The 13082-nt window shown below is 44.8% G+C and overlaps 1 protein-coding gene across 22 annotated transcripts in view; it reads left to right on the top strand.

Moving 5' to 3' along the window:
- PTK2 (protein tyrosine kinase 2) overlaps nucleotides 1–13082 on the top strand; it is a 254311-nt gene that overhangs the window by 152823 nt on the left and 88406 nt on the right. For all 22 annotated transcript variants that reach the window (XM_060287148.2, XM_060287149.2, XM_060287147.2 and 19 more), the window contains 4 exons: nucleotides 535–642; nucleotides 2332–2449; nucleotides 7765–7795; nucleotides 11484–11536. In XM_060287148.2, the coding sequence (XP_060143131.1) occupies nucleotides 535–642; nucleotides 2332–2449; nucleotides 7765–7795; nucleotides 11484–11536 (310 nt within the window). The remainder of the gene's footprint in view (nucleotides 1–534; nucleotides 643–2331; nucleotides 2450–7764; nucleotides 7796–11483; nucleotides 11537–13082) is intronic.

The raw sequence follows: 13082 nt of genomic DNA, 5'->3' as shown, positions 1-13082 counted from the left end.
GTGGGAAGGGCCCTTTGGATACCCAGCGTCTCCCTAGCACTGTTACACTCTGGAACTTCAGAACGTTTCAGAGACTTGTTCTAGCTCAGGGTGCATTGGGAGTGGGAACAGGTCCCTCTCTCTGTGAGAAGTGGAGCAGAATGTTCCCTTAGGCCAAGAATTTCACACGGTTCCCCCCAGGCCAGAGGGTGAGTCAGGTCGGGGACTCCCTTCTTCCTTTCTCTGTCATGTGTCGTGTGGGACTGGTGACCACTTGTGCAGCTCCTGAGGATGGAGTGCCCCTCGGCCGTCAGGAGCACAGAGAGCAGACACATCCCTGACCGTGAATGAGCAGGTGGCCCTAGCAGGTCCATGACTGCTCCTCAGAGGGAGAATGGCCCCCCAGGCAACATGGACAGTTGGTTTCCTCAGACATCCCGTCTAGGGAGGTGTCCTCAGGAGGATGAGGTGGGCTTGGGACCGTGAGGACTGCACAGAATAGTTCACATGAGTCTTGCATCTGTGGTCCAGAGCGTTTGCCTTTTCTTCCCAAAGCCCACACACCTGGCCGACTTCAATCAAGTGCAGACCATTCAGTATTCAAACAGCGAAGACAAGGACAGGAAAGGGACGCTGCAGCTGAAGATTGCAGGAGCGCCTGAGGTAAGGAGGGCTCACGTGCGTCACGATGGGTAGACGAAAATAAAGCGCTGTTGTAGAAATGATGATTGTTTCTGGTTGCAGGTGAAGTATGCGTGGGTCATCAGAATCACAGCTTTTTCTAATGTAATAAGCGTTACATTACGAATAATAATGATTAAATGCCCTCAAGAATAGAAAACAGGTTTAAAAATTAATGGAGCCTTATTGTGGAGATGCTGGGAGATTATCATGAGTTACCAAGGAAATCAGCCTCTTAGAATTATATAAATTCTGTAAACTATGTTACAGTGTTATTTCCCAGACTGTGCAGTGTGTGACATTCTCTGGGGGGTAATAATTAGGAAAATAACCACGGCAGCAGCTGGCACTCCACATGTGTCCCCACTGCCCGACACTTAGCACAGAAGCCAAGGGCGACACACGGCATCCTCAGAACCCAGCGGAAGAGGCACTTGGAGATACTTCGGTTACCCCCAGTCTGTAGGTGAGGGAACCAAGCACAGGATGGTGGCCACGGTCCTAGTAGGCGGTAGACATGGAGTTCATCCCAGACAGTCTGGACCCGGAGCCTCTTCTTAATCAGCACGTGGTGTGGAAAGTAAAGGCAGGCCTGGCACGAGAAATGAACATTTGGCAAACACTGCATAAGGTGACCTTTCTGAAAGACGGGCAGAGAATACTCACATACCCAAGAGTCTGCACCACCTGGCGGCACACGCAGGCTTACTCGTGGGTGAAGCCCGTTCTGGGGGCTCACCTGGCCCCGCTCGCACACCTGGGCTCTGCTCTGCTGCGGCCCCTGCGGGGATGGTTTGTTTTTGGTGCTCCTCACGCCTTCTTGCTCCTGCTGCCTTGGGATCGCGGCATTTCTAGGCTCCAGGCAGTGGATTCTCAGAACTAAACAAATGATACCATGAAATATTGAAACCGTATTGCAAATTGAAATTTCCTGAAAATATCTCAGTAATTTCTTGTTTGCACCATGATTTTCAGGCTGTCCTCCTTTCTGTTTGCTACCCTCAAATAATATTTAGGATACTGCAGGTGAGATAAGTTGTCCCTTTGGAAGGAGGTTATGTAGACTACATGAGTTAGGACATACTTGTGTTTGAAAGTAAAATACAGCTTTGATGATCTCCTGGATAACATTTAATGATAGGTTTTTAGGAAATTTATCATAATTGCATGTTTAACTTGAAAAGTGTGGTTTCTAAGCTCTGGAGCAGAACATGCTGTGCGTGCTCAAAATAATGACATTCCACTAATTTTCTTTAATGTCAGAAAAATTACGATGGATGGCTGATAAAAATTTACTCCACATTTCTCTAGTTTCTAAAATAAGCTCTACTTTAGCTTACTAATTTTCTAAATTCTTTTCTTAATTAGAGCGTGCCTAAGGGACCAGACATTCTGAAAGGAAGTGTTTTTTTCACCTCTTTTTGTTCTAGAAAGGGAGTCTCGGTTTAAGTGATTTTTCTTTTTTTGCCTGGGTTTGCCTTCTGTCACATATTCTAGGAATAACATCCTTAAATATCAAACTTCCTTTTTCACTCAAACCTTATGACAGATCTTGTTTCGCTCCCACTCTGTGTTCAAGTGTATCTAGAGATCTGATGTCATAGTGCAGCTGTCCCTTTGATTACTGGAAAGAACAATAACAGCTCTCTCTGGGTCTTCTCCCCTGTCCAGCCTCTGACGGTGACAGCACCGTCCCTGACCATTGCCGAGAACATGGCCGACCTGATAGATGGGTACTGCCGGCTGGTGCACGGGGCCACGCAGTCTTTCATCATCAGGCCTCAGAAAGGTGAGCTCTCCTTCTGTTCCAGCGCTCCCTGTGAATCGTTAGCCGAGCTCACCCCACAGCCTGTAGTCCTTTTAGATTGCTCTGTGAAAGTGAAGAGTGGATGAATAATTCAGCCCAGTGGATCTGTATTCTTGCTTTCCTAGGGAAGTGATCCAGCTCACAGCCTAAGAGCTGGGTTTGGACAGAGCTTAAAGGAAACATTGTGTTTAGACCCTTTTGTTTTGAGCAACATACTTAATGTATTTTCTAGGTTACCATTAGCATTTTTAAATAAACTTTTGGGATTATGTTCTGGGTCGTTTTTTTTTTTTAAGTCTCTTGTAACTCATGATAAATAAAGTCTCTTTCCTATTTTTTCTCATAGATCTCAAAAGCTTAGAGTAGTAGTTCTAAGCATGATGTGATGAACCTTAGAAACACGACTGTGTCTCTTTAGCCTTTCACAAGGCAGTAAGATGGGGTGTTTCAGAGGATTTGGATTTCTGAAATAAAGCAGGAAAAAACTGGACTTTGGAATTGTATTGACCTGTGGGTTCAAATCATGAGTGCGTGCCGCCTGCAAAGTACTTAACTTTCTGTGCCTCAGTTCCGTCCCACAAGACGCGAAGAGTGGTTCCTGTCTTGTGTAGTCGTGGGGGGACGGCCTCGTGTGTAGGTGGCTTGGGGCCGTTCTGGCACGTACAGCGTCAGAAACTTCAGTGTTGCTGTCATTGCAACGCTGCTGCTAGTTTCAGTGTGATCTTGACACACTGGATGAGCCTTGGCTTGGAGATTCCTCGTCCATAACGGAAGAATGGTACCTACTTTGTAGCGTGGTAGGGGGGTCCACAGTAGTCCCCATCAAGCAGGCAGCCAGCTCTGTGGCAGGTGGACACAGGATCCCTGCCAGCACTCCCCTCTGTGGGTAGGACGATCCCTGGAGGGAGTTGGGGACGACTGAGCAGTGAGCGAATGGGGAAGCGTATGTGGAGACACACAAGGGAAGCAGATGACAAAGCCCTGAGCCCCACGTGTAGACACAGTAGAGGGCCCTGCCTGCCCAGCAGTCGAGTTCTCTGTGCTGACAGCAGGTGGAGGGCGTTGAGGGAGGGTGTGAAGCAGAGGTATCATTGGAAGCTTTGTTTAAAAGTTAGTGTCAGGGTGTTGTGCTCTGAAAACGGTATCTATAAAGCCATGAACCAAAAGGCCAGTAAGTGCATGGATTCCAGGATGTGGCTAATCTAGCAAAAATGTTTTCCCACTATGATCAGACCAATAAAGCCTCTTCATTTATTTTTTTCCTAAAATATAGTGTGTATTTGTCATAGCTTTTTTTATGTAATGAAGTTGCTTTTAGAAATATCTAAAGGCTACTCTCAGTTAAAATTTTTGCATCCATGAGCTTTGAGTTTTCATATTGTGCTTTAAATGGGGGTATGTACCTTGCAAACATTATTTAAATGTTTTGGGACAGTTGCTTCATATAAAGATAGTATTCTATGAAAAATGTTAAATGTGCCGTATCGCCTATCTTCTTTTTAGTGAATAATTTTTTAATTTCATCCTGATTTACCAAAATGTTCTTCATTAATTTGTTGGTACACAAAAAAATAACATTCAGACATTAGGCATTAAATGTTTGAAGCTTTAACATCTTCCTGTGTTGGTTTTTAAATGGCTTTTTTTCCCCTCTAGGGAGAAACATTTTGATATCAAATCTCATGAAATGAGATGCATTAAATTCTTCATTCATATGAAAACAGCATAAATGAAAATGCTTTTCATAAAAACCTAGTAGGGCATTGGTTGTTACCAATTTTATGTTGTCTTTATAGAATTAATTATTGAGTCTGATAATTTATTTACTTTATTCTAAATCACAGCATATGTACTTATTACATGACTGTTTTATAATAGATACCTAAAGTGAGGTTATATTGCCTAATTGAAATAATATTTTAAGTCAGATGTTTTAATGGATTATAGTCAGAAATACGTGGACAAGAGCACATGTGCATTTTTTAATTTAGTTTTTTTTAAAATTTCAAATAAATGTGAAACATGTTTCCACAACTCTAATGTGCCATTTTCCTGGTATGTACTTTAAGTAACGATTATGTACGTACCCATTTGTCCTCTCTAGACTATAAACTACTTAATGGTAAGGAGCCATGTACACGTTTGCGAGTGTTAACAGTTATAGTGACGTGTAGGTTCTACACCTGAGGTCTGATGTGCCCAGATGCACTTTGTTAACTCTGTGATCCACCATAATTGCTTTGAATTTAGAAAGTGCTTTTAAAGGTGGTATCATTGGGGCAGAAAACTAAGAGTCACAAGTCCGATGCCCTGAACCAGGTTCCAGCAGAGTCGCTGTGTGACCTTGGCCCTTATCGTGGGGTGTTATCTGACCTTTCCTTAAAGCAAGAAAGCTCAGTAGCAATTTTTCGATCTTAGTAAAATTCTCCTCAGAGGAAAGAATTGTGCGAATCAGGGTCATGATTTCATCGTTCTCAAGGAGGGTTTCTGTACGGAGGATGATGGTAAATACTGCACATTGTGAGGGCGGGGCTGCTCCCAAGCCTGACACAAAACCCGGAAGGCACAGAGAGCAAGTCCGTAGAGTTCGTCAGTACATAAGTACGAAAGCGCTTCTACTAGTAAAAGAAATGCTTTTTAAAGCAGTGACACAGAAGGGGAAACATCTGTAATACATGCAATGAAGAATTAAAATCTCTTATTTTTCAAGTGTTCTTCTAGCTCATTGAATAAGAGGGTAAAAATGGGCACCCGTAGAAGAACGGACATACACTGTCCGGTAAGCTTACGGACACAGACAGTGACAGATAGCATTCTGTGTCTGTTAACCTGTTGTTAGATGGGTGGAAAGACCGTGATACCCATTCTTGGTGGGGCTGTTGCAAGGTGCCCTCCACACTCCACTGTGTCGGCATGAGTTGGGACAGTGCTTTCGGTTGCTCCTGGTACTGCCGGCCCCCCCTGGAAGCAGCCGCGCAGGACCACTGATGCGGCGCCCCTGCTGCACTGTCTTCGGTAGCACAAAATGTGGAGCGACCCCGGTGTCTACGGGGGTGGAGCTAGTAGCTAATAAATAAGGGAGTGTGAGATGCCGTGCAGCTGTTTGAAAAGACGAGCTGGCCCGATTTCCGTGCTGAAACCTACATGCGCGTGTGTGTGTATAGCCAAACCTGTGTGTGTTTCTAAGCATACAAGGAGTCTGGTAGTCTGGAAAGTTAAATGTGGACCGTGAATACCCCTATGGAAGGTGGGATTGTATGTGAAGGTGGGGGGTGGGGGGCTTCAACTTGTCTACTTTTTTTTGTCTACATTATAGACCTTTATGATTTAGATTTGTTATAGTGAATCTGTATTGATTATTTAATTAAAAACAATAGATAAAAATTTTTATTCAAAAATTAAAAGCCTCAGTTCTAAAAATGAAAATAAAAATGTGGTTTAGTACAAAGATGCATCCTTAATCCTAAGGAACTTATGCTGAGAAATAAGAGGCCACGTGAATGCCATGAGAGAGCATGTTACTAATTCAACTTATAAATTTAAAGCAGTGTCAAAAGTTAGCTCCTAGCATTGGGTATTTTAGTTGGTGAGCACTTAGGGATTTTTATAATGCTGCTGCTTATCGCGTCTGTTGCCATTTCTCTCAATGTTCTGCTACGTTCTTGTTTCCTGAAAATTGACTCTCTTACGCTCCTTCAGTTGTTAATCGCCTCATTTTCAGCCTTCTTCCTACTCCTGCCCAGCTTCTTATAAAGTCTGTATTAACCAAATAGTTCATAATCTGGTTCCTTTTTCTCTCCAAGGAAGTAGAAATTTCAACAGAGAGTAAAACAGCTAGAAATCACACTGACATGTCATTTGAAAGCCCATATGATTAATTGACAGTGTTGAGTGTGGGTAAGGTGGTGGTGGTAGCATCCATGGGGTAATAAACTAATGATAGGATTTTCCAGTTATTCTAAGTTTGGTCTTCATGGTATAACGTGGTTATTTTGCTTGAAATTTGGATGTCAGAAAGTCATTGTGAGGAAATTTGGATGAAGTTTCTGCAGCGTATTGGGTATTATGCAGTGGCTGTGAGTGCCGGGTCCTCTGCCAGTGTGGGGGGTGGCCTGTGGGCGGGTCAAGTCTGACCTTCTAAGTTGTCTGATACGTGGGAAGCGCTCTGCTAATGCAGCAGAAGCACAGGAAGGCCATCCAGAGCCACTTGGGGTGTTCCAGGAAGGGCTCCTTTGAGGAGGTTGAGCTTGAATTGAGCTTTGAAAGATTGAGGGATGATGCTTCCACCAGAAGGAAGAGAATCTTTCAAGAGATGGAGTGTATGAAGGCATCGTGCTGTGTTCAGGGCCATACGGGACCGGGACCGGGGGATAGGAGGAGGGGCAGGAGACCTGGACAAGGGTAATCCGCGGCCTGGGGAGCGAGGGGACTGGTGGGATGGGTTTACCACCAGATTCATCCAGATAAAAGAGATTAAACCAGGGGGCTCCATGCTTCCTGGTTCACTAATGAAGGGGAGGGAGCACATCTCCCCAGCCACTGAGCAGAGCTTCCCTGTGATGCGCTGGCCAGAGCCCAGCCGTGACGGGGGAGTCTGCCACCGTCATGGGGGCCACAGCACCTCCCGAAGTCGAGTCCACAGGACACTTCAGGCCACGCCTCTGAGGCTGCTGGGCCCCTTGGCTGCCCCTGTTCCTCCAGGAACACAACCTGTGGGTTTGTTTCCTTTGGATTTCTGTGTGTCCTGCACAGGTTTGTTTTTTAAAGAAGATGTTGGGGGTAGGAGTTTATTAATTTATTTATTTTTGCTGTGTTGGGTCTTCGTTTCTGTGTGAGGGCTTTCTCTAGTTGTGGCAAGCGGGGGCCACTCTTCGTCGCGGTGCGTGGGCCTCTCACTATCGCGGCCTCTCTTGTTGCGGAGCACAGTCCTGCACAGGTTTTGGTGTTGCCGCAGGACGTTCAGTCTTTGGTAAAGAATGTTGGCTTTGATTATGAGAAAATCTTCATCTTCTAGAGTCTCCTGGGAAGAATATCTTTCATCAGTTTATCCCTTAGCATTTGGTTTTGATTGGCAATACCTTTTATATAGTCTGCACCTGCAGGCAGTGTATATTTGTCATAAATACTAAAGATAAAGCCATGGAAACCTAAGATAGATAGGCAGTATACCAACTTCATTTTAAAGTGTTATTGCTAAAATTCTGAAATAAGACTCATCTTCTTTCTCTGATTTCTATACATAATCTTTTCAAAAGGAAAGAAGGAATCTCATCTCTCTCTTTCTGTTTTTTCCCCAGAAGGTGAACGGGCTTTGCCATCGATACCAAAGTAAGTACTGCTTTGTGTGTCTTGTGATTCCTGTGCATTAGAAACTGGGAGGAACTCACTATGCTTTACTGTCCATTTGCCTGAGTAATCAAATTTCTACGTATATGATTAGGAAACTAGAAAACAAATGTTTCCAGAAAGAAATCAAATCAATTTTAAATCATGTAGTTAGGTTTAATCAAAAGTGTACAATGAATTTTCCCTTTAAGTTCAGCAGGGAGCTCAAGAATAGCAGTGAGATCGTATGAGGGAGGTCTGTTGTCAAACAGTCACTTTATAGTCAGTGACAATATTTATAAGAACCTGAAAATAGATACCATTCTGGCTATTTTACAAGTGAGAAAATTAAAGATATGTAATTTATGTTAATTTTTAAATTTGTTTATGTCATGAATTTCATAGTAGATGTTTCAATCTGTACAAGGAAAAGAATGCCAAAGCTTCTCTGTTCTCAGCCATTGTGCTAGGAATTGGGGACCAAATGAAAGTTACAATCTAGACATTCAGATATACAGGTAAATAAACAATTACAGCTGTGTGCTGAGCACTCAGAGAGAGATTTGAAGAGAACCCTAGGCACCTGCAGAGAATACAGCACCTGAGACGCCACTGCATATAGGGACAGAGAGGGTGGAACCTGGGCATCACCTCTGTTCTGTCACTCTCTCTCCTCTATCACTGGTCTGCCGCCAGTTCCTTCCTTTCTGCTTCCTAACAGATCCATCCACTTGACATTCCCACCATCCCTCCCCGGTTTTTAGCTGTTATCACCTGTCCGGGCTCCTCCAGTAGACTCCTGTGTCGAGGTCCCCAAGACTGCCCCATTCAGTGATTCTCTAGAAAGAACTCCCAGGACTCAGCACGTAACCGTACTCTCAGCTGTGAGGTATGGCTGCCAGGGAACGCAGAGCAAAACTGGCCAGGCCGAGAGCAATGGCATGAAGTCCCGAGGGAGCCAGGGGCAGGCTCCCAAGAGCCCTCTCTCAGGGACTCAGGTACGGCGCACCTGATCCTCGGGAATGAGTTGTGATGCCGTGGAGTGTTGTCTACCAGGGAAGCTAGTTAGAGACTCGGTGCCCCAGCTTTTATGGGGGCCTGGTCACGTATGCACACTTCGCTTGGCGTGTACCCAAATTCCAGACTCCCAGAAGGAAGGCAAGAGTTCAGCACGAACCATATTACTTGTACAAACAGTCTAAGGACAGTGAACCACACTTACTAGTTAGGGGTTGGTGGGAGCCCTCCTAAACACCAGCCAAGGGCCCAGCTCAAAGGACAGCAGCCTCAGGTCTTCTGGGTTCCCATTTTCCTGCACTCCTCCTACCCATCTTTGCCTGTCCCATGTTGCCTACCGTCCCGTCCATTCTCTACAACAGCAGAAGGGACCTTTCCTCTCGAACCCCTTGCGTGGCCGCTGCTGCTCTTAGAGTCAGGCCCACATCCTTCAGCCAGCCGGCGGGAGGCTGCACGATGGTCCCTGCCGGCTCCTCCAGCCTCACCTCCCGTTCCTCGTGCTCACTCTTCATTCACATTGAACTGCCTTCAGTTCCTGGAGTCCTTCCTTCCCTCCGGCCTTGTCCTCAGCAGGGGCCTGCTCAAATCTTATCCTGCATCCCTGCCTCTGGAAACCTCCCACCACCCCAGTCCCAGGAGCAGCCCTGTGTGTTTTCCTGTAACTTATCTCACATTAAACAGTTACCTCTCTGCTGCTCACACCCTGTGGCCTCGTTGACGGCCAGGGTCACGTGACGTGGTAGACCCGACCCTGGGCCGTATCTGGCACACAGGAGGTACACAGCAGCTGGGCAGGCGAGTGGAGGGGTGGGCGAGACCAGCTTTCTCTTAGCTTTTAGGCCTTGTGTTTCACAAACTCAACAGTATTTAATAGATATTTGTTAATGTCCCACATCAGGCAAGGAACTAATGCTCAGAGTATCTTCAATTGTGGGAAGTCTTAAGAGGTGACTTTGAGGATCAAAACACACTGGAATCATAAACACAGATAAAAAAGTCAGGAAGAAGGGAGTCGGTTAGAAGTGCTAGCAAATCCTAGAAAAACTGAACAAATAAAGCAAACTTTAAAAGAGCAGAATTTCCACAAATCATAGAGCAGCAGACCTGTTACTGCCACTGATCAGAGAAGTGCAGATATCCCTGCAGTTGTAAGTTGGTTTGAAGTAGCATCCCAACCCGCAGCCCAGGAAGACCCCGGTGTCCTATCAGCAGGATACAGGGGCAGATGATGTACCCTGCTTGTGATGAATGTGTGCACCTGGGGCCTCCTGATAGACGCAGTTCAGAGATGGTGAGAGTAAGTCGTGGAGCTGCAATAGAAGAGGGACTGGTGATTTGTTAGAGAACAACTTTGGTTAAACTTTTATAATAAAGATACCATTTCACATATTTAGAGAATTCCATAAAAGGAACTCAGGGCTATGGCTTTGTGCTGTAACCCTTAGTTATAGAGGTTATGCAGTTGCATGTTGAATATTGCTAGTTCTCAATGGGGATATACTATTTTAAGCTCCAGTATTACCTAATATAAATTCTATATACTAGGAAAAATTCTTATTTAGTACTTCTAGAGTAAAGGCTTATGTAGCAGGAGAAGTTTTCTTTTATAAAAAGAGCAAAGTGACTTTGACATCTAAAGACTATAGGGTTCTGGGCTTCCCTGGTGGCACAGTGGTTAAGAATCCGCCTGCCAATGCAGGCGACACGGGTTGGAGCCCCGGTCCGGGAAGATCCCACATGCCGCGGAACACCTAAGCCCATGCGCCACAACTACTGAGCCTGTGCTCTAGAGCCCACGAGCCACAACTACTGAAGCCCACACACCTAGAGCCCGTGCTGCACAATAAAAGAAGCCACCACAATGAGAAGCCTGTGCACCGCAGCAAAGAGTAGCCCCTGCTCACCGCAACTAGAGAAAGCTGTGCACAGCAACGAAAAACCAAAGCAGCCAAAAATAAATAAATTGATTTTAAAATAAATTAATTAATTAAAGGAATGCAACAAAAATATTTTAAAAAATAAATAAAGACTATAGGGTTCCTTTTTTCTCTGCTTTACGCTTTTCCAAAAATTTTAAACTGAACTATACTTGGATTTTTTTAAAATGTCACTGAAACCTTTGGCCAAAATGTTATTTTATGTGGGTGTGTATGTAAAACACTAACGTTGTCGAGCCGTTTCATGAAACAAATAACCGGATGCGTTAAGCTTACCTTGTTTCAGTCTGTAAATAATAACAATATATGTCCATGTGCTGCCTGCTCTTGGACATGCTCGAAATTGAAGCAGAGCCAGTCGTGTAACAGTGTTTCACATTCGCATCTCAGTCCCAGGCATCGTTCCCTCTGTGGTATAACTTCGGCCACTCCCTTGCAGTCCAGCATCTAAATTAAAGTTAATCTGAGCTGCGTACACCACATTCAGTCATGTTATAGTTCAGCGTTCCTTCACTTCTCTGTCTTAATTTCTGGTCTTTAAAACATTAAAGCAGTCTGGTGACTTTAAGGGCCTCAGGTGGTAGAATCCAGTGTTTTACAAAATCACCCCTCTAGACTGTGCAGTGTCCCTGGGAAATGGCACAGTCGTCCTGATTCTGGGCAGCTCACGGTTTGAATGAATGCTGGCGGTGTGGTCTGAAGAGCATGGCACTCACGGCTTTGCACCTCTGTTCCAGGCTGGCCAACAGCGAGAAGCAGGGCGTTCGGACCCACGCCGTCTCTGTGTCAGGTAAGAGGCCACACGGGCGTCAGGCAGAGGGGCCCACCATGGTGGTAGGAAATCGCCATGTGTTAGACATCTGCTCATTTTTATTAGGATTACTTCTTTCTAGAATAGCTTACAAAAATTAAACATTAAAATTGTTAATAATTTTAAAAATTTGCATAATTTTACCATCATGAAATAGGTTTAAATATAGCTCACTGATTTTTTTAATATGAGACATACGTGTATAATACTAGATTACTCACAGGATTGTATAGAATTCCAAGTTATTTTTCAGTTTTAATTCCATGTTAATTGTATTTAGAGTGAAAATTTTTACTTTTGAAACTGCAATTATAACTTATCTTTGTAATGCAGCAGAAATTAACATAATATACTTTGTATATTTATTATTTTTTGAAGTTCAGGAAATGTGAAACTTTTTTAAACAGCTTTTGTCTTTAACAATTAACATAAAACAGTGTTTGAATATTGTTTTTTTAAAAATATAGTTAAGATGTTGACATAAGCATTATCTTAACTATTTGCTGGTGTGATGAGTGTGGTGTGCTTTCCTTGGTATGTTTTCAAAGTACATGTGCCTTTTTTCCCCATTTAAAAATGTGAAAAATAGAGGAAAGGTGGGGAAAAAGCAAAAAGCATCTTCTGTGGACCCAGGTGTGGTATCTTAAAATATTGATACATATGCTATACGTGTATATTTATACATGTATGCGTATACATGTATATCCATACACACACATATATGTTCTTATGTGTGTCACATTTCTAAAATATAGCTTCCTAAAACTCTAGTATCTGACAGTCTGACTTAGAAGAAATCTAATTCCTGTTAGTTTAATTTACCTTGAGTTAATTTTTACCTAAAATTTAGTTTTGTGCTTTTGCCTCGTTGATGACTGAATTATTTTCTAGTGTTCCAGTGTACAAATAGAATGGCTTATTTTTTTTTGTTGTCCTCAAACTTCTCACAGCCCCCTTCTCAAGAAATATCTGTGCTTGTATCCATACGCTTAGCAAAGATGCTCCAGTGATAAACCGCGTGGGGCAGGTGTGTGTGGGCCGGAGCACTGCGGCGCAGGAAACTGATCCCTTCCTGCTGGGGGAGAGTGGTGATAAGGCTGGAGCTGGTACTGCTGGGCAGTGCCAGATGCCCGGCGGGCTGCAGGGTTGCCTCTCCGAACCCACCGGGCTGGGCTCTCCGAACCCCCGCGGTGACACGGGGCCGCCAAGCGCGCTCATGTCCCGTCTGTGGCGGAGCAGGAGGTGGAGCAGGCAGAGAGCAGGCCCTCTGGCGGGGCGAGAGGGGCCACCCCGTGCCGGAGCGGCGAGGTGGTGAAGGACCCTGTCAGTCGCTAGGCATCAAAGGCTGTTCTGTGGCGTGTTCCATGGAAGAGGCGAGATTGAGCCAGCTTTGAGCAATTCGTAAGTGCTCTGGCCCTCTCCTTGCCAGACGGGAAGCAGGCTTGGGAGTGAGGCCCGGGAGGCACTGGTGGCCCTCACCACCATGGCTGCCGCACGCGTGCTTCACAGCTGCTCCGCGTGATGC

This window comes from Globicephala melas, chromosome 17 (genome assembly GCF_963455315.2).
Source record: "Globicephala melas chromosome 17, mGloMel1.2, whole genome shotgun sequence".
Taxonomy (NCBI): domain Eukaryota; kingdom Metazoa; phylum Chordata; class Mammalia; order Artiodactyla; family Delphinidae; genus Globicephala; species Globicephala melas.
This window is presented reverse-complemented; position numbering and strand designations above follow the sequence as displayed.